The sequence below is a fragment of the Candoia aspera genome, chromosome 5, assembly GCF_035149785.1.
Source record: "Candoia aspera isolate rCanAsp1 chromosome 5, rCanAsp1.hap2, whole genome shotgun sequence".
NCBI lineage: Eukaryota > Metazoa > Chordata > Lepidosauria > Squamata > Boidae > Candoia > Candoia aspera.
This window is the reverse complement of record NC_086157.1, coordinates 13,616,491-13,642,746: the sequence shown is the minus strand read 5'-3', so window position 1 is coordinate 13,642,746 and position 26,256 is coordinate 13,616,491. Positions and strand designations below refer to the sequence as shown.

Sequence of the window (26,256 nt, the reverse complement as noted above, 5' to 3'; positions counted from 1 at the left end):
GAGACTTCTTTTCTATCATTTCAGAATGCAGGACTTGGAATAATGGATTTAAGCTACAGGAAGGCGGATTCGGGTTGACTTTTAGAAAAAAAAAATCACATGGTAAGAGCAGTGCAGCCAATTAAGGGATTTGGTAGGTTCCTTCCTTCTCACTGTTTGTAACCAACCAGAGACACAGTTTATCTGTCAGGGATACGTTAATTTAGATTCTTGTGCTGAGCATGGCATTGGGCTAAATGGCCTCTTCCAACATGATATAATTTAAAAGTGGACAAGTGGCAATTCACTTTGGAAGATGCTTGAAAATGTTCAGTAGTGAGGTGTTTTTCCCTTGTTTCCTAAGCAATTTGGGGTTAGCTGTCCATGGATAGGGTAGAACTGGGAAATAGCCTCTTGCTATCTCTGCAGTGTTGCTTTGAGGGACTCTCACAGATGATCAGCTGCAAAGTCATGTTGCATACTCAGAAGTTCCTGCCAGGACTGTATTGACTTAGGAGTGACAGAAAAGCCTTTGACAGGCTGGGATTGTAGAAGCTTCCAAAATCAGTCATTCTTTTGAGCATGCAGTTTTATCCAGATTGACTTATAAATGAAAGCCAAATTGTCTTGGCGTTGGGGCAGAAAATAATTCTGCTTGTTACTTAACTAATGTAAAATGTGAAGAATATACCTCAAGCCTACTTGATATATTATTTAGAATTGTCAAGAAAATGTCCATTAGTAGCATTCTTCCTCTCTTATTTATGTAGTGAAGGAAAGCAGGAGAAGATAATGTGCCATTTTATATGAGTATAAAATGTTATTTTATATGTTGCAGGTTGATGTCTTTTAGCTTAAGTTCTTCAGCTGGAGGCATCATGAGCAGAAGCAAGCGTGAAAATAACTTCTACAGTGTTGAAATTGGAGATTCTACCTTCACTGTACTAAAGCGATACCAGAATTTGAAGCCAATTGGTTCAGGTGCACAGGGGATAGTATGGTAAGGCATTTTCCTCAATGAAAGAATATCTTTTTATTGAAAAAGAGAAGATAATCAAAAATGAGGCAGATTCTAGTTCCTTTCTAGGAAGAAGTAGTCTATAGGATCGACTTCCTGCTTACCCACATTTTGAAGGCGTGGCAGGTCCAGGACTTATTCTCGCTTCTGCTCACTTTCAGCCAAATTCTCCTTCTATAAGCTATCACCATCTGGCCCTTTACCTGTACCAGACATTCATGCTTCAGACAGAGAGTGAAGCAGTCTTTTCCCCATCAGACGTCTTTACTTCTACCTTCTAGGTCTTTCCTGGCACAGAAGGGATAGGAACTTCCTCCCCCAATTTCTCCATCAGACAAAGGATTCTCAGCTTCCTCTTGGATGGGATCAGAGTTAATATAATATAAATACAAACTTAACCAGCCACATTAGTGGCTAGTGAAATATAATAATGTCCAGGTTGAAGTTCCGGTTGGCAATGTGTGTATGCATATGTGTATGTGTATCAGTTTTTGAGATGTGCATAAATTTGGTAAGGTTCTACCTTCCATCACTTAATCTTAAAGATAGTGAGACAGGAAATCTCAAATGGGTAAATTGTTACCTCCACGAGCATGAGTTATTCCTCTTTAAGCAGGGACATAAATCTCTCCAAAGGCTTACTTATTCTCTCTTTCCAAGGCAAGGAATTGCAGATGCATTCCTTCAGTTCTGGATCAATTCCATTTCTTTATGATCGCAATTTTGGCACTTGGCAACTGGCTTGCAATTAGGACAGCTGTGGTGTCCCACAGTCGCGTGATCGCCGTTTGCAACTTGTCCTGCTGGCTTCCAACAAGCAAAATCAATGGGGAAGCCGGCAGGAGGTCACAAATGGTGATCAAGTGACATGCCTAATGATCGCATGGGGTTTGCCTAACAACTGCAACTGGAATTGCCATTGTAAGTTGGCGTAGATATGTGACATCACACTTTACAACCATGTGGTCCCAAATACTGTACTCAGTGTGATTACAGGTAGTCCTCGAGTTACATCCATTTGTTCAGCGGCCATTCAAAGTTACAATGGTACTGAATAAAGGAACTTACTACTGGTCCTCAAAATTCTTGCTGTTGCAGCGCTTCCGCGGTCACATGAACAAAATTTGATTGCTTGGCAACCAGCTCGCACTTATGACTGGTTGCAGCATCCTGTGGTCACATGATTGCCATATGTGACTTTTCCTGCTGGCTTCCCAGAAGCAAAGTCAGTGAGGAGACCAGCAGGGAAGGTTACAAGTTGTTCAGATAAGTCTTCCCCACCTGCAGCCTTTCTTTGCTTGCATCCACCTTGCCCTCCTTCCCCCCTGCACTCTCATGCACCCCTGCCCTATTTCCCTGGCCTTCCTGAGCTCACGCTGCACCGCAGCACCCCTCCCCCAACTCATGCATGGCCTGCGCTGGGCATCCCAGAGTCCCAGTCCATACCTAAAGTCCATTCCTCAGGCCACCTGTATTATGTATCCCCTTCTATAATTCTCCCATCTCACCTAAATTGAACATTATATACTACTAATATAGTTTTGATAAGTAGCTTTTGAATCCATTTCTGATGGTATATTGCTGCATACCTGTGGGCTATGGCAGTTTTCTTTTATTTACAGTGCAGCGTATGATGCTCTCCTTGAAAGAAATGTTGCAATCAAGAAACTCAGTCGACCATTTCAGAATCAAACACATGCTAAAAGAGCATACCGAGAACTGGTCCTCATGAAGTGTGTAAACCACAAAAATGTAAGTATATTTTTGTGGACTTAATATCATACTTGTCCTTTAGAACATGATCCCTTTACTGTCCCATTCATGTGTAAAGGTAAATTAAGAAAGTTAAACTACAAGGTATAACAGTTACAGGGAAGTAGTGGATTTATAATTTAAATTGGTTTATTGCAAGTCTGTCCTACCTTTTTTCCAGAAGCCTAAGTTTTCATCAGGGTCTCTCCTCATTTTATTCCCATACAATCCTTTGTAGGTTGGGCTGAGAGAGAGTGGCTGAGCCAAAGTCACCCTGTGAAGGAGGGACGTGAACCTCCATCTCCTTGATCCAAATCTGGCCCCGTAACTGCTGTGACTCATTATTCACCAGCTGAAAAAAGATTGGTTTTGAAAATTTCCTTTTGACTACACATATCTATATAGTCAGAGTGAATTGTGGTAGGAGATTTCTCAGCCCCAAACTTCCTGATTTATGAGAAAAACAAAATAATTAACTAGAAGCTTGCAGCGGATAGCCATTTTATTTTGGATGGGGAAAAACCCAGACTATGTAGAATACTTTTCAAAGATCATGTCTCTTGTCTAACTTTTCGGAGTGGATATTATATAGCTGTATACAGCTGGCATTACTTTAAATTGGAAGTCAGTTGAACAATTTTCCTTGGCTCTTTATGTTTTAGAAATTACGTATAATTAAGGAAGAGAGAGTGGCCTCAGCTTTGCCTGAATCATCCAATTTTTCTTTTTATCTCCACACTAGGTATTAACCTGAGATATTTTCTCACAACAGTACACATGCTACCTGAGTTGTTTCTTGTTTTATTGTTTGTTTGTTCAATTTTAGTTTGCATTAACTATACTCGAGAATGATTTTATCTTTTCCTATGGTAGACCATCAAATTCTAAACCTGAGTATTTTTCTCAGATAAAATTGATTGGTATTTAACCCAGGTTTAAATTAGCAAAAAATTGAGACTTTTTAGTGCTCTAAATTGGTCAGATTTTCCTGTTTTGCAGCTTATTTTTCTTTTTTCTTTTTCTTTTTCTTTTTTTTTTGCATAAAAGATAATCAAATATGTTTACTACCTTTTTTTTCTTCTCCATAGATCATTGGTCTGTTAAATGTATTCACTCCACAGAAATCACTGGAGGAATTCCAAGATGTGTAAGTATGAATTTTGGGAACCCTGTATATTTATTACAGTAATGCACAATTGATTGTATGATCAAATGTTCTGCCATGATTTCATTGCATGTTTTACCTCCCCTCAAAGTTACATAGTGATGGAGCTCATGGATGCAAATCTCTGCCAAGTAATTCAAATGGAGCTTGACCACGAACGAATGTCCTACCTGCTGTATCAGATGTTGTGTGGTATTAAGCATCTTCACTCAGCTGGAATTATACATAGGGTTAGTGATCATTTCTGTCGTTTTACATTTTGTGTTATTTCTCTTTATAAACTAAGCAGATTTCACTGTACCTGAAAGACCATCTGTGCCACTTGCAAGCGTCCTCTCAAATACAACACTAGATTAGAAATAGTACTTGTGTCACTTGCTCTTAATTGATTTATTCTTAAATCACTTTCCTCAGTACAATTTCAGTCTGGGCATGGTAAATAGGACTGCATTCCGAGATGGATGCTTTTTAATTAATCACTAAATGTTCTGTATTTGGAGGTGAGCTGCTGGCCAAGTTTGGTGCTGACAGTGCGCTGCTGCCGATACTAACTCACTTAGGGTGATTTAGACAAAATAGGATTATGAAACATTCCAAAAGAATCTGTCAAAGTGGGCAACAAAAGGCAGTACAAGGTAAGCAAGTATAAAATGATACATGTAGGAGTTAAACATTCCAACTACACGTATATATGCTTGGAGAGGATGGAACTTTACGATCTTGAGAACTGAAATAGAAGCCTAGTGAAAATATCAACTCAGTGTGGCTCTGCTATGAAAAAAGCAAATTTCACATTGAGAAGCATTAGAAAAGAATTGACAACCAAAACACCAATATTTCCTGCCAAAGAAGCTCAGAGAACAGTAGAATAATAAAAACAGTCAACAATAAAATAATTATCTCTAAAACAGGTAAATAAGAAATACAGAGGATATGCCTGTATTACAGTTAAAACAGAATTCCTTGCTGTGAGAGTCTGTTCAGGGTATGCACAGTATTGCGGGGTTGGGGGGGCATTTTGAGTGCCCCATCCTGACCTTGGGGCAAAAAACTTTGGCTTTCTGTGCGTGTATCATGGTATCACCTGCATGTAGAAAAGGCAATCCTTACAGCATGATGGTGCTTTCATCATCAGATCTGGTAATAAATATATTTCCAGTGCTAGATGGGGTTTACACTGGCATGTGACAGTAAGCAATCTTTTTTTAAAGTGAATTCCATTATTGATCCTTTATTATCTATTGAATTGTGTTTCTTTAAATGTGTCTTCTTTATGAAATGTCCAAGAATTCTACTGTTTGTGCAGTTCCCAGAAAGAGGTGGCATGTAACTAACCAGAGCTGCTATTGGAAAAGCTAAGCAGGACTGGATCTCATTAATCATTTGGATTAGAGGCCTCAGGAAATATGTCTGTGGAAAAGATACGGAAGTCTGAAAAGCATCCTGGAAAAAAGGCAGAAAATTACGGGAGTTGAACTCAGCTAGAGGGAGCTTTTACTTTTTTACATAATTCCTACTGGTTAATTCAAGTGGACAGTGTTGAATTTATTTCCTGGACAGTAGGAAGGACTATAGCAGAAAAAGACATAGAAAAAGTAGCATTGCAAGTGATTTCATGACTAATTCCTGTCTTTTATAAAATGAACTTAATGTAAATGGTTTTACATCTTGTCAGCTTTTCACAGTTCCAGCAGTGGCCCTTCCTGTAAATTACAGAGCTCTGACATCCCAGTTCCCTCTGAGAGCTAATAGATGAATATATGTAATAACTTACATTTATTTATTTATTTATTATTCAATTTTTATTTTATTTTATTTTATTACCGCCCATCTCCCACAAAAGAGGGACTCTGGACGGCTTACAATAAAATCAAGCTGCAACAATAAACGTTAAAATCCCATAAAAATCAAACAAATTACCAATATAAAATGCAATAAATAAATATAAAATCCAAGAGGCTATAAAGTTCCAGGCTGGTGGGAGGGGCTCTACATAAGTTATTCAAGAGAAGTATGGGGAGGTATTTTCACAGATGATGCTGAAATTGTAGAGTCATAATTGTAGAGTTAATTTCTTAAAGCTGTATCCTGTTTGATGCTCCTTGGAGGTCTCATATTTAATATCTTTATCTTCAAAGGATTTAAAACCTAGCAATATAGTAGTGAAATCTGACTGCACTTTGAAGATTCTTGATTTTGGACTGGCTAGAACAGCTGGAACCAGTTTTATGATGACACCTTATGTAGTGACTCGTTACTACAGAGCACCAGAAGTCATTCTTGGAATGGGATACAAAGAAAATGGTTAGCAGGTTTTCATTTTTATTCCTAAAAAGTGTGTTTTATATCTCTGTTCTCTGGGTCTCTCCCCATCTTTTTATGTGTCTCATTTTATATTTTATATTTTATTTTATATATATTTATAATATAATAAATAATATAAAATATAAATTAATATAAAATATTTTATTTTTTATTTTATATATATATTATATTTTATTCAGCTGTTGAAACTTAATGCCATTATCAAAATGTGCTGTATGCTTAATCTCAGTGTTTTGTGTTAGAAACACCTTAGGAAATGTTACGTTGATGGTGCTGGGACAGTGCTGAGTTAGACGTTTCTTGTATGAGGCATGTTCTTCTAATGTGAAAAATAATTTCTAGTTTTATAAAGTGATTAAAATTAAGCTTAATGATGTACGGGTAGTCCAGTACATCTGGAATCAGTGGGCTCCGTCCCCAGCTATAGCTGGGTCAATCAGCTTGCCTTGCTGGGTTCTACTATTCCCACTGCACTCCCTTCACAGATAATGGCGAGTGAGCAGGCGGAGGCTGTGCTGCTTCAGATTCCCATGTGGCTACTGCAGGAGAGTGAGCATGTCAGCTGCTGCTCCTGCTTGCTTTACTGGGCAGATTAGGCTTAGGTTAGGGATAGAGTTAGCCCCAGTAAATATTGCCTTGTATATTTTGAAACAATCATAGAAGGAAACTATTACACCAATTTCTTTATTGGCCCATTACACAGCATGTACATATAAGGGAACTTTTTATTTCACAGCCTTTGAAAGCCTTTGAGCTTTCATTGCTGTAGGCAGCACAGCTACAAAAAACTACTTCTGATACAGAACCATTGTTGTTACTGCTTGAAAGCTGCAGTGTGGAAAGAATGGGTAGAAGGTCCCTTTGCTCATATAAAAATAATCCTCTTGAGTTTCAGGGAAGGTATTCTGCTACCTTATATGAGTTTAATTTATATTAGGGCTCATTAAAGGATATATTTATGGTGGAGTTGGGTGCTAATTCACATGGTTTACAGACAATGGTTGGAGGCAAGCTTCAAAACAGATGAATTATTATGTTGTGTTTATTAGAAACTTATGATATCTGATATTATGAAGGACTGTTTTGCCTCACACTCAAGGTGAATAATATCATTTTTAATACTGTAAGTGTTTGTGTGTGTGTGTGTATCCAATTCAAATTGATATTTATATATACATTCATTTTGTATTTACTACATATAAACTATAATACATTTTAAATACCAATTGGTTATATTAATATACCAGTCCCTAGAAGAAGAAATTAGAATTATTTTCATAATTTCTGTGCAATATATTTATTTTAAACAAGCCTTTAGGATTTTATTTATGATATATACCTCACTCTTGAAAGCAAAACTTTCAAGATAGTTTTAAAACAGATTTAAATACCTGTATATGCAGAGAGGAAGAAAAAGAGAATGGCCAAGGTGTCAGTGGCAGAAGAGTCATTACATAGTTGACCAGGCATGTGTTGGACCACCTGGTCTTGACTATTGCTTAGCAATGATGGTAGCTAAGTAAGCTTACTTATTGTCACTATAGGCATTCAGTGGAGCTCTTTTGAATAGTTCTGGGGTTATTATCTACCTTGGTAATCATGCTTTTGCAATCCATAGAGACATGCTGTAATAAACTTGCAAAATGCTTTGAAGATGTGCTGCCATTCTTACAGCTGTTCCTTGATCTCTAAGCTGATTTTGATAACACTCACTGCAGGATTGTCCTTGATCAGGTCCACAAATTGAGGATTGAGGGCACTGTTACACAAGACAGATTGCAAAGGATAGCATTGGAAGACTGTAGGTCCCCCTGGCCTTCTCTAATTGTTTGCTTTCATCTTGTTTTTCTGCAGTTTTACTTTTTTTACCTTACTAAAAGGGATTTTCTATTGATGAAATGCAGTGTAGGAATATTTCTAATAGGCAAGTAAGTTATAACATATTAGAACAATACATTAAAAAGCCTGGGAGAAAGGAAACATTTTCCTGATATCAAAAGTATTTCTGTTCAGGGAATTGTATAAACAGGTACCATCACCAAGAAGGATCTCTTTCATTGCCTTGTCCTTGCTATACCCTCCTGTGGTCTGCTGGAAGATTAATGTGGAAGTAAACTTCCTTCAGCCTAAAGCTGAATAGTTTCAGCTGTAGACAACATCTAGGTGTCCTTGGCTGATCCCCAAAATGCTGAGCAGGAAGGGATCTGGTTAGTACTTTAATGGGAAACACCAGGAATTCCCAGGGCTGGAGGCTAGATCAGAAAGTTGAAGAAGGCAATGGCAAACTATTTTGGTGTTGTTGCTAAGAAAATTGCATGGATCCTAGGAACTCAAGTCAATCTGCCTTTAAAGTTCTAGGGGCAATTGCTCGCAGTCTTCCCATGAACAGTCAGACATCTGTGTTTTAATCAAAGAGCAGTTTTGAACAGTCTTCTGAACAGGAACATCCAGCAATGCTGGGTATTACCACAGCATGGATAATTGTGGCTCAACTCAATGCAAGAAAAATAAAAGCAAAGTCTTCAGCTCAGTTTCTGGGCACAGGCATGTAGTTTTCTTGGCACATTATGGAAGTGGTTAATTATTGCTTCCTTCCAGGATGTTTTCTGACTTCCCACATCAGCCCTGGAATTCCCTGGAGGGCTTCCATTTAAGTACTAACTTTACCTGACCCAGCTTAGCTTCTGAGCCCAGACATGGCCAGGTGTGCCATCTGCTAGTACAGGACAGCTTAACGTTGTGGAAGGTACCACCCATGCAAGACTGGATCCAAAAATACGCTTATAACTTATTCTTTAGGGGAGGTGCAACATATCCACACTGCCACCTCTCTGAAAAGACTGATCACTTGCCCTCATAGAACCTCCATTTTTTGACACTAAGTTTTAGTTTATTCATTCTTATGCAGCCAATTATTGATTCTCATTACTAATAAAAGTTTGTGCTTCTTCAGTGTGAGTTTTGTTAAATAATTCAATTTCTTACTATTTATCTTTTATTTGAGCTAGATGATAATGCAAAAATTCTTAAAGCATTAGGATTTATTCTAAAAAAGATGTACTCTGTGCAAATCTTATTAAAATGGGATCAGCACAAGAATATGTTATCCTGCAACAGTCGCTCCTTCTGTTTTTCTTGCACAGAAGATAATTTTGCAGTAAGAGTCATATGTATGTTCTGAAAATACATTCACACCTTGATCTCATGGTTACTTTTCCCTTTTGTTAATGCTTTCTTTGCTGTAAGATGCAGTCATGTCCTGCTGCTTCTTTTAATTTTCAGTGACAATTTGCTTTGCTTCTTTTTTTTGTGCTACAAACATAGTGGATTTATGGTCTGTTGGGTGCATTATGGGAGAAATGGTTTGCCACAAAATCCTCTTTCCAGGAAGGGACTGTATCCTTGTGCTTCTGCAGCGTGATGAATTTTTGGTAATTAATCTCTTCTGGTAGCTTTTTTCTCTCCCTCCTTTTTTTTAATGTTCCTTCTTGGGATATGAGTTTGACACAGTGTTTATTTCTTTAAACCCTAATATTTATTTCTGATAAATATAAAAATTAGAATTTGATTCTGTTGAGGCTGCATCTAGCAGTAGGAAATAGTCTCCACTGGTATGGTAGCACATTTTTATCCATCCATGTTCATCCTGCCCCACTCTTTATTATCACTGGCTGTTTTGTTTGCGTGTTTCTTTCTTAAACTCCCTTTTTGTTTCCTTTCACTCAGTTAATGTCATTGCATTTTAATTTCAGTTGACATTTGGTCAGTGGGGTGCATCATGGGAGAAATGATCAAAGGTGGTGTATTATTTCCTGGCACAGACCGTATCCTTACTGTGGCCCTGAACAGAAATCTGAACAGACAAATGTACTCTATCATTTTTCTTTTGAGCGTAAACATTGTTTTACCCCCCCTCAAGAGCATTAGGTATTTTAATGGACTGATAGGTTTTATTGACAAATATTTTTCATATGGTTCAGTATATAAGAAGAATTGTCTTTTATTAAGAGTTCAGTCAGCCAAGAATATCTTGGCTAATTATGTGAATTTGACCTTAAACAGTATATTGGTGGTGGAATTACAGAAAAATCTATTTTTGTCCCCTCAACATAATTTTTGTCTTCACTTCTTTGCATTCTATTTAAGCTTACATTTGTTTAGCTTTCTGTTCTAATAACACTGTTTTACCTAACATTCTGCTAACATTCTGTGTGTGAACAGTTTTGATAGCTACTCTTTCAAGTACAGGGGGCTGTTCCTCTAAATACAATGTGGAGGTTGCTGTAGGCTGGGTGTCACCTTGCCCATGGTGCCTCTAGGTTCAGATGCTTCCTTCTGGGCTTTATTCCTCGACTGTTCAGCTTACTGTTAGCAGCCTTTTTAATAATTATTTTTAATAACAGATGCATTTAATTTAATATTCACCTCTAAATGTCGGGATTACAGACTAAATGATTACCTCTCTACTCCAGGAGGCTCTTCATCTTAAACTGAAATGTGAAAAAGTTGATACAATTTGAATGGACAGCATCAGATATATAACACCACTTTACAAGTTAGAGCCAGAGACTGCTAATCTTGGCAATAGGTCTGAGAAGTTTATGTGATTGCTTCTCATTCAACAAAGACACTGCACCTTGCATTTTGTACAATAAATCTCATGTCCCTCTACAGTGTAGTGTATAGTGTAAGGGGCATTTGTGTGACTTTTCTAAAATATTTCTTGGCTAAGGGAAGATGACAAATTTTATAGAGAGAGAGGGAAGATACTGTACATTAACTTAACATTAGTAGAAGTATCTTCCAGATAAATGTTTTGGTTGGGAACTTTATAAAGGCATAGTTAAGTTGTATAAGGTATGGAAGGCAAATTGAAATCTCATCTTTATTGCTAGGTTGGTATGTCCTGTTCCAGGAATAAGCAATGTAATATATGCACATACATTGACACCTTTCACCCTTCATGAGAAACTGTTATGCTGCAAAGCAAAGTGCCAGCTTTTAACATCAGATTTATTCATAGGAATGTCTCCTGCTTATGACACAGAATGTTTGTGTTGAAATCTTCCAAGTTCTCTGGCCAGCCCAAACCTGATCAACCAGGTACTGTCAACATTCTGGACCCCTTGTTTTAAATATGTCGGAGTATAGCAAACTACAAAAACTTACACTTTGAGTGAGAGAGCTCAGAATTTGCCAACATATTTAATTAAGATTAGATTTTTTTTAAAAAAGTGGTTTTAATAAAGGCACAACTTCTCTCCACAATTTTTTCTGTTACTTTTCTTGAATTAAAATGGGAAACCACCTTATAGTTGGTATGTGTGAGGAATGGATGAGCTTCTTATTTTCCTGTTGCAAACATTTATGTTAAACTTTGAGTTGCTCACATATCACTCTTGCAAATTTCTGTACCCCGGACATGAATTTACTCAGCCTTTGTTGAGATGATCTGTTCTTGCAGACTAGCAAAACTAAAGAGTGGAATTGCTGTGGAACTCTAAAATTCTTTTTCCTTGCTCTTCTAATTATTCTGAGCAATTGCTAGTTTTAACATAACCTTTGTTTTCAATACCAGATACATAGTTTTTCTTAGCTCCATGATTTCAGATATTGATCAGTGGAATAAAGTTATTGAACAACTAGGAACGCCGTGCCCTGAATTTATGAAGAAGCTGCAACCAACAGTGAGGACATATGTGGAGAATAGGCCTAAATATGCTGGCTATAGTTTTGAAAAACTCTTTCCAGATGTTCTCTTTCCAGTTGATTCTGACCACAACAAACTGAAAGGTAAGATACCATTGCATTTTTCTCCTGAAAATGTTGAAGTTTTGTCTTAGGAATAATAAAAGTAAAACATGTATTGGATTGCAGACTCCTATACGTAGAATTTAGTTTTTGTTAGCATTGTGATAGCATCTATCTTCCCATTCTCATACCTATAAATAACTTACCCACTGAGATGTCTAAAGATCTAGTCTGTTTTATATGACTTTTCAAAGTGGCTTCCCTACTCCCCAGTTTTACCTTTCTTGTGGAATAGCAAAATTTCATATATGACAGGCAAAAGGGCTTCTTGGTTACTTTCCTTGTGTTCACATTATTTTACTATTACATGTCACTACGCATATACCAGAATATGTGTCTAATTAGGACACTGGTGGTCTGTTAAACTTCGCTGAAGGATATTTCTCTATTTTGTTCATATCATGAATGCCAAAAATCATCCTGTCAATTAATGTGTTCTCCCCTTGGCCATGTAACAGCCGATGGAACAATAGGTAGAAAGTAGCCTGTCAGGTGACCCTTTTGGTTCCCTAAGGCTCAAGTGAAGCTGTTTGCTGTCTTTAGGAACAACTTTTTCATGTTGCTCCATGGGATTTTATATTTCTCCTCCTTTCCATTTGAGGAGCTAAGTCTGCTCAACAAAGAGCTGGTCCTTACCTTGAGATAGGCCAGGGGTAGCAGAATATCTGCTAAGGAGCTGCTGCATCAAAGGGCTGGGCCAGTGGTGAAGCACTGTTTTATGAAGCCATCTTTCAGAGATAGCCCATTCTCTGCAAAGAGAGAGACCCAATTCTCTATGGAGAGATCACATCTTGCCTTTTTCTGCATGCAGACAAGGGCTGGGTTTTGGTAAAAGATGGGGCTTTGAGCAATAAGGAGGTATCCCAGGTCTTCTAGGCAGAAATGCCCCTCTGGCAGTGTACTTTTTTGGACTAGACAGTTTAAGAGGACTGTAGCAAAGTTAATACAGTACCTGAAGGCCACTATGGAAGGTAGTTGTAAAGCTGAAGGGAAAAAAAACTGTTGCTACTGATTGCATTGAACCCTGTCAAATTATACATGCCTGAGTACAGTGTTTGACCTGTAAGAAGTTACTTCTGACTTCCTGTTGCAGAGGTCATGTGATATGTCATCAAACTGTCATTTCCAATTTGGAGAAGAAATTACAGATTGCCTGAAAATAACAGTGGTGGTACAACTGTACTTTCATATTCTATAGATATTAGGCAGTGAAAATAATAGAATCCCAATTATGACATCTCATTTAGAAACTTTGTATTTTGGTTTCAGTAATAGAAAGCAAGTTACATTTTCTTTTCCTTTGCATTGAGTAGATACACTCTGGTGTGGCGCAGAATTAGATGCCATGGAAGGTCATTGATTATAATCACATTTTCAGATTTCAATTTCTGTAGATTGTGGCAAATACATGCTTCTTGGTCAGTGGAGGTGCTGAGTTGAAGGACAAGAAAGGATTGTCTTTTCTTGCCTGAGAAGGCAGAGCCAACAATGTACCACTTTAGAAAAGAAGAAACCTTCACTGTTCACTTTATTTGTGTGAAGAATGCAGGATTTTTCTTAGTTTCTTTGGAATAGATGCCACAAAAAAGTGATATTTCTATCTTCACTGCTCATGTCATGTATGGGTTAGGAGTTAGAGGTTTTTCTTGTCATTCCTTAGCAACAGAAGAATCAACTGAAAGAGCTTCTGGTTTTTGTTGGCTTCCAAGCCCATATTGACATACAGGGGATCTGGAGCACAATAGAAAGATCAATTTAGATCATGTGCATGGAAAGCAAGATGGTATTGTCAATGATGCTACTAATACCATGTTGGTTTCACATTGAGGAGTTGAGTAAGCTGCCATTCTGTACCACTTAACTCGGTTTTCTTTCCCAGATCAGCAGGTGAATTTTTAAAGGGTTTTTTTCCCCTCAGAAGCCTACTTCTTGCAGCAGGAGTTTTTTGATGCTGGTGTGCAAAGTCTGCCAGGTAGGGTTGCCATTGAGAGAGTTGGGTGGCATGCAAGTTTAATACATCATCATCATCATCATCATCATTGATGCAGGAGAAGCCTTTCTATATTGAGCTTTAGCTCTTAACACTCATGGAATTATGGTTTTTCCTTCTACTCTCCCCCTCCCCACTTTCTGGTGGATACGAAATAAAAAGACTGGCTTCACTGCCACCAACCAGGGTGGCATTCTAAAGGGAAATCTAGGAAGTGTAGATGGTCCTCCAGACTACCCTCCTAAGATGTATTTTAGTGCTCAGTAGAGTTCAGAAGGCGAAAAAGATAAGTTAGGAGCCATCCTCTCATTCATCATTTAGCTCCCCAGCAGTCTTGGGGGATCTTACAAGAACAGTGTTCCTTCCATCTGAGTGCCTGTGAAGAACAGTGTATTGATGTATCAAGCAAGGAGAGAGAGAGCTGCTAGACAGTTTCCACCATCAGAGTGCAGGCAGCTTAAAACTGAAAGCTACCTGATTCTGTTAGGAAAGCCTATGCAGTTCCTTCAACTTAGCACATCTTTAATTCTTACCAGCGTAAGAAGACAAAACACAGCAATACCCTGGAGAGTTTTCCAGGGGTTTACTTCCTTACACAGTGTTTTCTTTTCCTAGACTCTTCCTCGGCTTATTTAACATCAAGTAGAAAGATTAAATGAGACTGGGAGGCAGGATGAGCTATAGCAATTTAATGTCATTTTCAGTGTCCCCATGGAGGGGAGTGACATTCTTATATTCTGTAAGGCTTTCTTAGGTTTAAGGGGCAGTGATTTCATGCCTCCATGAGATATGCAGAATGATTTTCTGCTAGTTACTGTAAGCTTTTGTGGATGTTGCATGTAAATGGTTATGTGCTTACATTTGAGTTAAACATTTGTTACGTATTAATTGCTCATAAAATTACAGAGATGAAAGAGACATCAGACCTAATTTAACCCAATCCTCAGCTCAGTACAGGATCTTCTGAAGCATTTCAGGTAGATGAAGAGGGGGATATGACATCATGAGCAACCTATTCAACTGGTTAACTGCTTTTAGTATCACAAATTCCTCCTAACATTGTAACTGGATCTATTAGCCTCCTGGCTCTGGTCCTACTTCTGGGACAAGACATCTTGATACTTTTCTGAATTTGCTCCAGTTTGTTGATAAGCTTTTTTGATTGCAGTGACCAAAACTGGACACAATAGAGTATTCCAAATGGGACCTGACCACAGCAGAGTGGGATAATTGCCTTTATAGGATGTTAGTACATCCCAAAATAGCATTTGTCTTTTTAGCAAAAAGATACAAGGTTACACTGGCATGACATGTTTGCGACTAAGTCATGCTTTCATCAATACTAGAAAGGATAGAAAAATAAAATAAATTTAATTTTTTATAAAGTGCCTATTATATTCTTACTGCTCAACTTTTCGAAGATGAAATAGATGAATGCTAAGTAGGAATATATGTAAACATGCTTAAACTGGAGAAACCTAGCTCTTTCTACCTTAGATGGCGGTTTACAAGTGCATTCTTCTCTCAGTTCCTCTCTAATATAAGACTTTTAATAGGCCTCTAACTTGCTTCTTTTTAGAATTTTCTGAAAGCATTCTTTTTCCAGTCACCCAATTTTTACTGTATTCATCCAAATCCTCTTATCTAATGGTTTCTTTCTTGCCATGATCCAGTTCTTGGCTTCAACCTCCTGGAAGTCAGGACAGGTCCATGGAACATCGTGGCTGCTTCCACAGGCTTTGGATCATATTGGTACTGTTTTACTTATTCTGTATGGCTTCTTCCTTTGCAATTGTACTCTGCTCAAGGCCTTCAGCCTCCTGATCACATTTTTTCAGCGCATAGTCTTCCTAACTTCCTCTAGTGAGAAACCAAATGCACACTCTGGGGCCTCTTTCCCACTGCAATCCTAGCAAATAAATGAAAGATCCCAACATAAAATGTTGGAGTCATAGCAAGACAGAACATACACAGTCTTGTGTGAGCTTGAGGTACTAGGTATATTTGGAGACATGCTTTTATTAAACCTTGATTGAAAACTTGCTTTGGCTGGTGCTCCTTTGAGGACCATAGGGACTTTGCCAAGTGGAAAACTGTTCTGGAACATCTTTCCTATCAGCTCCACTTCTCCACTGATCAAGAACAAAACATTGGCTTAATGCTAAGTGGACCCATGAATCTCTCACTATTTTGGAGTGAAGGGCATTTGAGTGCTCGAAGTGGGAGGGAATTAGAGAGGTTACCTTGAAGCTAGCCAGTCATAAATCCTATTGGTCCTAGCTTTGGTTGTGAGTTTTTTTTGTGTGGTAGTTTATTACAGTTGAAATCAAGTTCTTTGACTGAGCAGTTTCTTCCTCTTGGGGTGGAGCTAAGTTCTGTTGTTGGCCCTGCTTTCTTGAGGAGGAGAGGAGTTAATTCTTTCCTGTCCTGTCAGGTCCACACTCTGCTGACCAGAAGGATTCTACACGGTAAGTTCAAATTTCAGTTTCCCCTTTTTTTTGACCAACTATATGGTTCTGCTAATAGGTTACAGAACTGATAGGCAAATACTGTGTGTCTTCCATCTTCAGTAATGTTCATTTTTATTATTTACAATCTTATTAGCAGAAGTTTGTAACCAGTCAAAAATTGTAGGTCATCAGCACCATATCCTCCCACCCCACCCTCCATTATATGGTCTTGGTCTTAGTCTTGATATACACCTGGAACATTTGTAGAGGCCTCAGTTCTTACTATGTTCATTGGTGGGAAATTGTGCCTGAGCTTGGGAGAGAGGGAAAGCAAATTTTGGCCCTCCTGCTCCTGAGCTTTGGCAGCAGGCATAGAGACAGGAAGAAACAGCAGCTCAATGTCTTTGTCTTTCTCTCCAGCTCGGAGGCAAGGCAGAGGCTACTTTTGATGTTGTGCACTCAACAAGAGCAAAGTCCAGTTCCCAGGTTTTTTACCAACTTTGAACAGGGGTGGGATTCATCTCTTCCCCCCCCCTCCCCTGGACAACTCCAGGAGTTGAGGAAATTGTGTGCTCATTGTTCTCTCTGGAGGCTGGCTGACCTTTCTCCTCTTCTCTGTCCACATGAGCCTTAAGCCACTCATAAGAAATGACTGATTGGGCTGCAGCTCCTATTGAGTGGTGTAATCACTTTGGGTTTTTTCCCTGTTTTATATCTCACTTTCCAAAATGTTTAAATATATTCTGTATTAAACATTGCTCTTGCAGCTAGTCAGGCAAGAGATTTGTTGTCAAAAATGCTGGTGATCGATGCCTCAAAAAGAATTTCAGTAGATGAAGCTCTGCAGCACCCCTACATTAACGTCTGGTATGATCCCTCAGAAGCGGAAGCCGTAAGTTCTACACTTTGGATTCTAAACGTTGTGTAGGAAACTATACTTGAGATCAAAGTGAAAGGCAGATGATAATAACTGAAGCTAGAGGGGTTCCCAGCATGCACCTTGTTCTTCAGTGTTGAATAGGAATTCAAGAAACTTAGGTTAAACTGTAACTTCGCTGTAAAACTGTGGAGGGAGGCAGAATTTACTATTTTTATTATACAGTTGCATATCCACAGTTTGGTGCTTTTACGTATATAGACTGCTAAGAGCAATGCATGACTGGTTTCATATTGGGGCTATATAGTCTTCATAGCCTGACAAGTTCAGTATAGGACAAAATCAGTCACATACTACTGGCTCTTGGTGGTCTATATGCTAAATATATTTGTCTAGCTCAGTGAGTATCTGAATCTAGCTACTGTGCTATGTACCATATTGTAAGCTCAGAAAATTAGCAGTGGAAAAGTAGCTTAGCATTCCATGCTGAACAACAATTTTTTTTTATCATATTTTTATTACCGCCCATCTCCCCTGCTCAGGGGACCCTGGGTGGTTCACAATAAAACAGTATAAAATACAATAAAATCAGAATGGTATCAATAAATATACATATAAAATATAATAAAATCCAAGTGATGGCAGATCTAATTCCCCCCCAAAGGGGACCGGAACCGGTCCTGGCAGGACTAGGGAACCAACCAGCCCCAAGAGTGGCTCTTCCTCTCCCCGCTCTGGGCATGGTGACAGAGCCAGGTCTTCAGCCGTTTCCTGAAGTCCATACTTCTACATCACGTTATGCCACTCCACACAGAAAGTCGATTTGAGTTCCTTATACCTGGACTTATAATCAGTGGTGGCCTGTTCATTATCATGAGAGTAAGTCCAGTCCAAAAGGTTGCTTCTTAACTACCTCCAAAGAGGAAAAGTTCTAGAAAGTTAATTACCTAACACAAAAGAATGAATTAACTGAGGCAAACTCATCAACACTAATGCACTAAAATTCTCATCTGGGGATCAACAACATGGTGCTTGGGACTTGTTTATTTTTTCAAGCAAATTTAAAATGTATTTATTTATCAAATTTATATGCTGCCCAATTCCATCATAACTCTGTAAATTTTTAAAAATACAAATCAATACCAGCAGATGTCTGGGAAAATAACACCAATTGTAAACAATTGTTTCCACATTGGGTCCTCCACCTACTCTAGCCCAAGACGTGGTGAAAGAGTCAAGTTTTAAGGGCTTGTTTGAATAAGGTCAGCATAGGGGCCATACAGATCTCTGGGAGGTATCATTCCAGAGAGCAGGTGCTATAACAGAGATGGCCTTCTTCTTGGGCCCCATCAGATAAAGTCAGTGGGACCTGGATCCATGCCAACTTTGTTGTATAGCATAGGATTGGCAGACACAGCCCTTCAGATGAGTAGGTCCTATGCCATGGTGTGGGCTAGTCCATGAAGTCATGAAGAGTCAGAAGCAACTGAACGAATAAACAACAACATGCCATGAAGGCCTTTATAGGTGGTAAACAGTACCTTGAATTGCACCCAGAAGCCTACAAGTGACCAGTGCAGATACATAGCAGAGGTGTTACATGACCATACCATGATACCCCCATAATTACCTGTGTCACCACATTCTGGGCCAGCTGCAGCTACTGAGTGATTTTCAAGGGCAGCCCCATGTAGAGCTCATTGCAGTAGTCCAAATGTGAGGTAACCAAAGCATGGTGTTTGGTCACGTCACATTTGGACTATTGCTGTGCGTTCTACATGGAGCTGCCCTTGGACTACTCAGAAATTGCATATATAAATACATACCAGAAATCTTGTAAAAGAACTAAATCTTACATGTTTGCTTGCTAAAAAGAAAAAGAAAAAATCTTGCAATGTTTCAGCCCTTTTTAAAATTTTAAATGGTTGCTCATTGTATGGCATGGAATTACACAGTGGTACCTGTCGCTTAAGGAAGTTATTAAACTAGGCTTATTGCTTGCTTCTTATTAAACTGGGTGCATCTGTTGCTTCATTTAGAGTGTTTCCTTTTGCTGAGTTGTTGTTCCTTTCTTCTGTTTCCAGCCTCCTCCAAAGATACCAGACAAACAGTTAGACGAAAGAGAGCATACAATAGAAGAATGGAAAGGTGAGATAAATGTTTTCCATGTTCAGTGAAAGCTTTGGTTCACTCTGAGTTGGATACCAGTAGAGCTGCAGAGGAAGAAGTATTGGGAGCACTGAATTGTGCCATTTTAAAGACACAAACCAGTGACCAAGATAGAGGCAGCAGTGACAGTGGTGGTGAGGCTGGCTAGCTGGAGTGTTTTCTCAGTGGGAGTTCTGCTACTGCCAGGTTGGGAAGGGTGGTCCCACAAAGGAGGAGGAAGAGGCATCTGTACTGTAATGTCACTGCTGTCAGTGGGAGGGCCCTGGCTTTTCACTCTGGGGCAGGCCCCATTGGAGGGAATGCATGTCTGCTTCCCTCCTATCTGGACAGAGTGAGATTTGGGAGAAAGATGGAATATGTCAGTCATAATAATTTTATTTATGACCAAAAGTCCTGAATAACAGTAATAATCATTTTTTTTAAACAATATGAATCAAGTGTGGTCAGATCAACTTCCTGTGTTGCAAAATGTCCAAAAGATAGGTAGGGGAAACAGAGAAGGAAAATGGGAGAAATGGAGGCAAAATCCAGGGAAAAAAATGGGAAGAAAAGAAAAGGATGTAGGAAGTGATTTATCCCATTTGAATGTTCTCATTGACAAAAATTTCTCCATGGAATCTTGTACATGAGGAATCTATTATTGTTATACCTTCATATCTACATTTATAAAGGGTCTAAGTCCTCCTCCTTTGAGACTTAGTGCCTTGGATGTTACATTTTTCTTTCAAGATACAACCCTTGTGCAACCCTTGGAAACATGTATCTGAAGATACTGATTGAAATTATGTCAGTATTATAAAATAAACATTTCTGAGGGTCTGAGTAAAAATCCAAAATCATGAGCAGACTTTGGTTTGTGTGACAGAACCTTCTTGCCAGTGTTTCTCCAAGCCTTCCTTTGCTTCTTCAGAGCCTTCTCTGGTGTTTGGAAGAGCCTCCAGAGCAACTTTTGTGAGTGTGTAAGGGCTTGTAGGGAAAGAGAATTGTTCTGTCTGATTGTGTTACTGGAAATACATTTGAATTTCATCTGATGGATTTAGATCTTTAGACCAATGTGTTTTTGTAAAGCTAGAGAACTTATTGATAACATACTGTATTTAGTAATAAATTCTAAGTGCCAGTTATAGGAATTCAAGATGTGTACCTGGAAGATTGGGAAAATGAAACCAGCCATTATAAATCATATGGTTGGGGAATGGCTTGTCCTAGAGGCATTTAAAAAAATAAGCATTGGCTATATTGGCTGGAGCGTAATGGTCTTCAGTATCCTTTTCTGTGTGAATGTGTTGGCATTCTTAAAGGAAATTCTCTAGGTGCTTGGTGGAAAACTATCTTGGACTGAAAGATTAATCCATATAATTGTAAAAAATCTGGAAAAATATTTATCATGTTCTGCATATTAGTGCCAGCAGCTTTTGTTCCATGGGCAGAATGACTATGTCAAGTATTTCCTACCTTAATCCCAGTCATTCAAGTTCTTACTCAATTTCTAAAGTAGAACGGAACTGAAGCATGCAGCATATGCATTGTTTGACTTGTCTGATATATTCCTTTATGGCTTGCTGCTTGATCAGTGGAGTTTATCTTGTAGAACATTGATCTCTTTTTACAGATGAAACTGCTTCTCTAGCTTGCTTGAAATACTTTATAGATAACACTACGCCTAATAATTTACAGAACTGATTTACAAGGAAGTTGTGGACCTGGAAGAGAGGACCAAAAATGGAGTCATACGTGGACAGCCATCTCCTTTAGGTTGGTTGCTATATGTGTTCTTTGGTTAATGCCACATATAAGAAGAAAAAAGGCTGTTTTTATCCAATCTTAGTTCATGCATACAGTGTTGCAATGTGATTAAGTGTCTGTCTGAATGTTAAGATCATGCCTGCTCTCATTCATGTAGACAAATGCACATTATTTTATATGTGTAAATAACCATTTTAGAGTTCAGTTGGGAAACAGAGTAGTGGTATGTAGTGGGAATGCACACTTTCTCTCTGCAAGAAGGCTGGCATATTATCTACGTATGGGAGAAAAAGCAGCTTGGTGCAGCATGAATAACCCTTACACAGCTCTTCAGCCAGTGGGATCTGCTTCTGCTTATTGGTCCTCAGAAATGCTCTAGATCTGTTTCCATTTCCTAAACTGGAAATTTTATTTACACTGAGTTGTCAACAAGTTTGGAAATCTCATAATCTCTGATTATTTCTACCCATATGGTGACATCTAATGGGTTGGTATGCTCCGGGTCATGTTGCTTAATCAGTGTCATTTGGGGCAAGACACAGGAGACATGTGTTCTCTATTACCACCCTTGCCCTTTGTAACAGCATCCTGCCCAAGATGCAGCTGGCCCGAACTCTGCCTGTCTTTTGAAAGTCATTAAAGATTGGCTTCTTTTTCCAGGCACTGGAAATCACGTATCAGGAAGTGATATGATCCCATTGGCTGAATTTTTCCCAGCACTTTTATGTCCCCATTTTTTTATGTTTCATTTTGTTTTTTAACTATTTGTTCATTGTGTTGTTTTTATATGGACTCAATCGTTGGTTTTTACTGATGATGTATGCTGCCCTGAGTCATGTGCCAAATAGGCAGCTATCAAATTAATAAATAACAAAATTACATAGAAATATAAATAGATCACTAGAATAAGCAGGGTTAAAAGTGAATTTGTTCAGGTTGTTTTGAAATGTACCATTCAAGGTTAAGAGTGAATTGTGAATTTTAATAATCTCTGTGTCTGGATTTACACATTGCAATAAACCAAAATTATATGCGTTGCTGAGCTCCCTAGGAGGCGTTTGATACCTAGGAATAGTGCCTCCTGACAGAGAGAGAAGATGTGCTCCTAACTTCATAGTTGCCTCTTCAGGGGAGGGAGACACCCTACTTCTCAGATGCCAACGTTTTTTTCCTCTAGCCCTTGAATATTTTCCTTTCTTCTTCTTTACATTACTTATCTATCTTCCACTGTCTTTGCATTGTTTGGGTTTGCTAGGCTGCTAAAGCTACTGGCTTGGGGAGAATATCACATCATTGCCTCCTGGATCTTCCCCTTAGATGATGCTTATAACAACCTAAAACCGTATCAGTTTCACTTGTAGACCAGCAATAGCAATAGCATAACATAACAAAATAGAAATAAAAATAAGTCATATTGATAGAATAAAATAAGGTAAAGGTAAAATTATTAAGGTAAAATTACAGAGTAGAGCTATTAAAACACAAAAGAATCCCATAAGATGTCCTAGTTATTTATAGTATTTAGATTATTCATTGTAAATTGATTGGAACCATATCACCAGATTGCAGCCATTAATGTTGCTACTTGGGAACAGAATAATTATTTCAGTTTTCTTCCAGCACAGTAAAGTAGGAATTTTCCAGCAGCATTGAAAATAGAAACTGAGCAGGGGCTGTACAGCAGGAAGTATTTCTGGCACCAAGTGCCATTGGGCACAATTCTCAGGAAGGGTGAGAACATCTTTCTCTAGTCCCAGCTTTGTTTCTGTTGGGGTATAAAACATTCGTCAGGTGTTAGACTGAGGTGATGGTGAGAGTAGGAAGAAGGAAACCACCCATCTGGGTTAGATACAAGCATAAAAATGTCCACCTCAGCTTCAAACTCTTCTAGCTATGCTATTTGGTCTTCCTCCTCCACTTTGTTTCCTTCTACTTTTTCACCAAGATTAGAAAGCAAAATGGGCAATCCGGCAAAGATCAGGCTGACCAATAACCTCTTCTCCATTATCCTGAACTAATGGAGCTTCCTAAATTCTAGAGCTTCCTCTCTGGAAGTGCCACGTACTCAGAGAAGGTGTGACCCATGTTCACTGGATGTGTTTGTGTACAGGATAGACAGTCACCAGTTGTAATGTTGATTCCTGTATTGGAATCAACAGAGAGTGTTCAACCCACCTGGTTTCTCTTCCCGGATCAATGTTGCATTTCAGGGTTTCTGCTATTGCTATACATGTGTTTGTCAATAAAGATGACTTCTCTCTCCCCCTCCCCCCACTTTAACTGTGCCTGACATGATTAGTCTCCTTTGTTGTTGTCTTATTTAATACTGTTAGCTCTTGTCCAGCATAAATAATTGTTGACATACAATAAATTCTTAGATCTACATGCTTTAGACTTCACTGGGATGGGGTTGAAAGACTTCCTCCGTTAGTCTGGAAATGGGATGACTGCCTCCCTTAGAACATAGTAATGAGACCCTGCTTTCTTGCTCCACTCTGTGTCACGTGCCCTCCAGAATGGTCAGAGAATAGGAATTCGTTGTGATGCAATAAGTGGCAATAGCCAGACTGCTCACCGGTGCAAAGACCTGCACTGGTCACCAGATGCTTATCAAGCACACTGGAAAGTGGTGTTAAATTTTAAGCCATAAATGTTCTATGGCACAGCTTTCTGAGGGACCATCTTTCTCATTACTAACTTATTCAGACATTAAGATTGACCAATATGGTTGCTGGCACAGGAGAGAGGTCCTTCCTCTGCATTGCTTCCAGGCTATGAAATACACCCTTTTGAGAGTTGCATTGTCTCCATATCTCCTATTTAGAAAATCTGTAGAGGTACATCTCTCCCATTAGTCTTTGGTTAATTAACTTCATATTTTAATTTATTCAATAAATTACTTTTTGTACTTTTTTACATTAATGCAATAACATTTTTGGAATTGGCTCTTTTTTGTTAGTTGTCTTGTTTGAAAAGCTGGATGTAAATGAAAAGAATAATAGAGATTCCTGTAGTTGCTTATTTTTTGGATCAATGTTTGTGTGAACTCAGTCACTGTGAACTATTATTTAACGTATCTTAATTAGATGTCTCAGTTTATGACATGCTGCTGCCTAAAGGAAAACACTATAACACAAGGCACTGTATGCCAGATTAGGCATTTCCAGCTAGTCCAGGGTTTCTCTCTTACGTTAATGGTTCTGGATTCTATAAAATACCACTTTGTGCCTTCAAGTCAGTCTTGAATTCTGGAGACTGTGATTGTCTGGAGATTGCCCGTGCAGTTTTCTTGGCAATATTTTGGGAAGTATTTTGCATTGCCTTCTTCCTAGGGCTGAGAGAGAGGGAGTGGCCCAGCTGGTTAAGGCAGAACTAGAACTCATGGACTTCTGGCTTCTACTCTGGTGCGTTTAACCACTGCATTCATTCATTCATTCATTTTCTGTCCTGCCTTTATTATTTTTTATAATTTAAGGCAGCGAACATACCCAATATTCCTTCCTCCTCCTATTTTCCCCACAGCAGCAACCCTGTGAGGTGAGTTGGGCTGAGAGAGAGTGACTGGCCCAAGGTCACCCAGCTGGCTTTCATGTCTAAGGTGGGACTGGAACTCACGGATTCCTGGTTTCTAGCCCGTTGCCTTAACCACTAGACCAAACATCAAACAAGCTCTCAAGATACCTCTTAAGACAAGGCTAAATCAAATTATGCAGTTGTCTCAGATCTTATGAACAAGATTGCAATTAACCAGCAGCTTGCTAGAGGTAGACAAACTCATATGAGGAGTGAGGGTTCTCTCTATAACTGAAATTATGCTTTGTTTCTCATAGCACAGGTGTAGCAATGATCAATGGCGCTCAGCATCCATCTTCATCCTCATCAGTCTGTGACGCATCTTCACTGTCCACTGACCCAACTCTGGCCTCTGACACAGATAGCAGCCTGGAAGCATCAGCAAGTCCCTTAAGTTGCTGTAGATGACGACAAGTGGATGTACTGGGAGATACTGTTAGCAACAAAAATCAGTGGTATTATTTTGGGGTGTTTTTAAAAGTAATTGTGGGATTAATTTTCAGAGTGCTAATTTTAAAGTAAAATAGTAAATCACAATGATATTCTGTAATTAACTGTACAGTATTGAACTTAATTTTTATTGTTTTAAAATATGCATGCTTTACTACTGTGATTTTGACTTTATTTTTTCAGGATGCATTTATAAGATAGGTTTATTAAATGTAATATTACTATTCAGTTTACTGTATCACAGCTTTTTTCAAGGTCTTTCAAATTTGTTTTTTAGGGAATCTGTGTTGGCAGAGCCTTTTTTCAGTTCAAAAGCTTCAAAAATCTTTTATTTCCAATTTTTTTTGCTTGTGAGATATCTAATTATAGGCTAAAGACGAATAACTGGATAAGATCTTTGAACAAAAATACTTCAGTAGTGTTTATCTAGGGAACACTATCTGAGTTGGCCTCTTGCAGCAGAAGCTCTGTATCCATTTGCCCAAAGGGGAGGATGCTGTGGGGAATGGACATTCTACAAGTTCTAGTGGTGATGCTGTCGAATGGTCTTGGCAAACCAAACTCTGCTTCAAGTTGCTGTTGGCCTGGCTCATCACCCTTGCCTAACACTTTTATAAAACCCTCTATTTACATCTGGAGTATGTTCACTTCTCCACTCATTCTTGTATTGAGACTAGTACCATTTCTAGAAACAAAACTGCTTTTTTCCCCCCTTTGACACTTTTCCTGCCAACATGTTGCTGAAGCTTCTGGATCTGTCGTAAATGTATTATATAAGTGTACTGCGCACGCTCCAGGAGGGTCAGCCTGTGCAACCTTTTGTGGCAACCTAACAGAAATCACAGAAGCTATGAGGACTGCACGGAGATCATTTTTCTGTTAATTTCCTTCCCCCACAAAAAAGGTATAGAACTGCTGAATATAATTAAAAATGGTGCTGCTCTCCACTGA

General features: G+C 38.7%; 1 protein-coding gene across 5 annotated transcripts; it reads left to right on the top strand.

Moving 5' to 3' along the window:
- The first annotated feature begins 24 nt into the window (after positions 1-24).
- On the top strand, positions 25-25,533 carry MAPK8 (mitogen-activated protein kinase 8). 5 transcript variants are annotated; one of them, XM_063304623.1, is made up of 12 exons: positions 29-102; positions 818-979; positions 2,620-2,749; positions 3,838-3,896; positions 4,006-4,045; positions 6,053-6,218; positions 9,992-10,063; positions 11,850-12,032; positions 17,258-17,382; positions 19,452-19,515; positions 21,214-21,291; positions 25,118-25,533. In XM_063304623.1, the coding sequence occupies exons 2-12, from the start codon at positions 822-824 to the stop codon at positions 25,261-25,263; spliced, it is 1,221 nt and encodes a 406-aa protein (XP_063160693.1). In that variant the 5' UTR covers positions 29-102; positions 818-821; the 3' UTR covers positions 25,264-25,533. The 5 variants fall into 5 exon arrangements, with proteins under 5 accessions (XP_063160695.1, XP_063160693.1, XP_063160691.1 ...); XM_063304621.1 differs by having other exon boundaries at positions 4,006-4,144; XM_063304624.1 differs by having other exon boundaries at positions 33-102; positions 4,006-4,144; positions 25,113-25,251.
- The last annotated feature ends 723 nt before the right edge of the window (positions 25,534-26,256 follow it).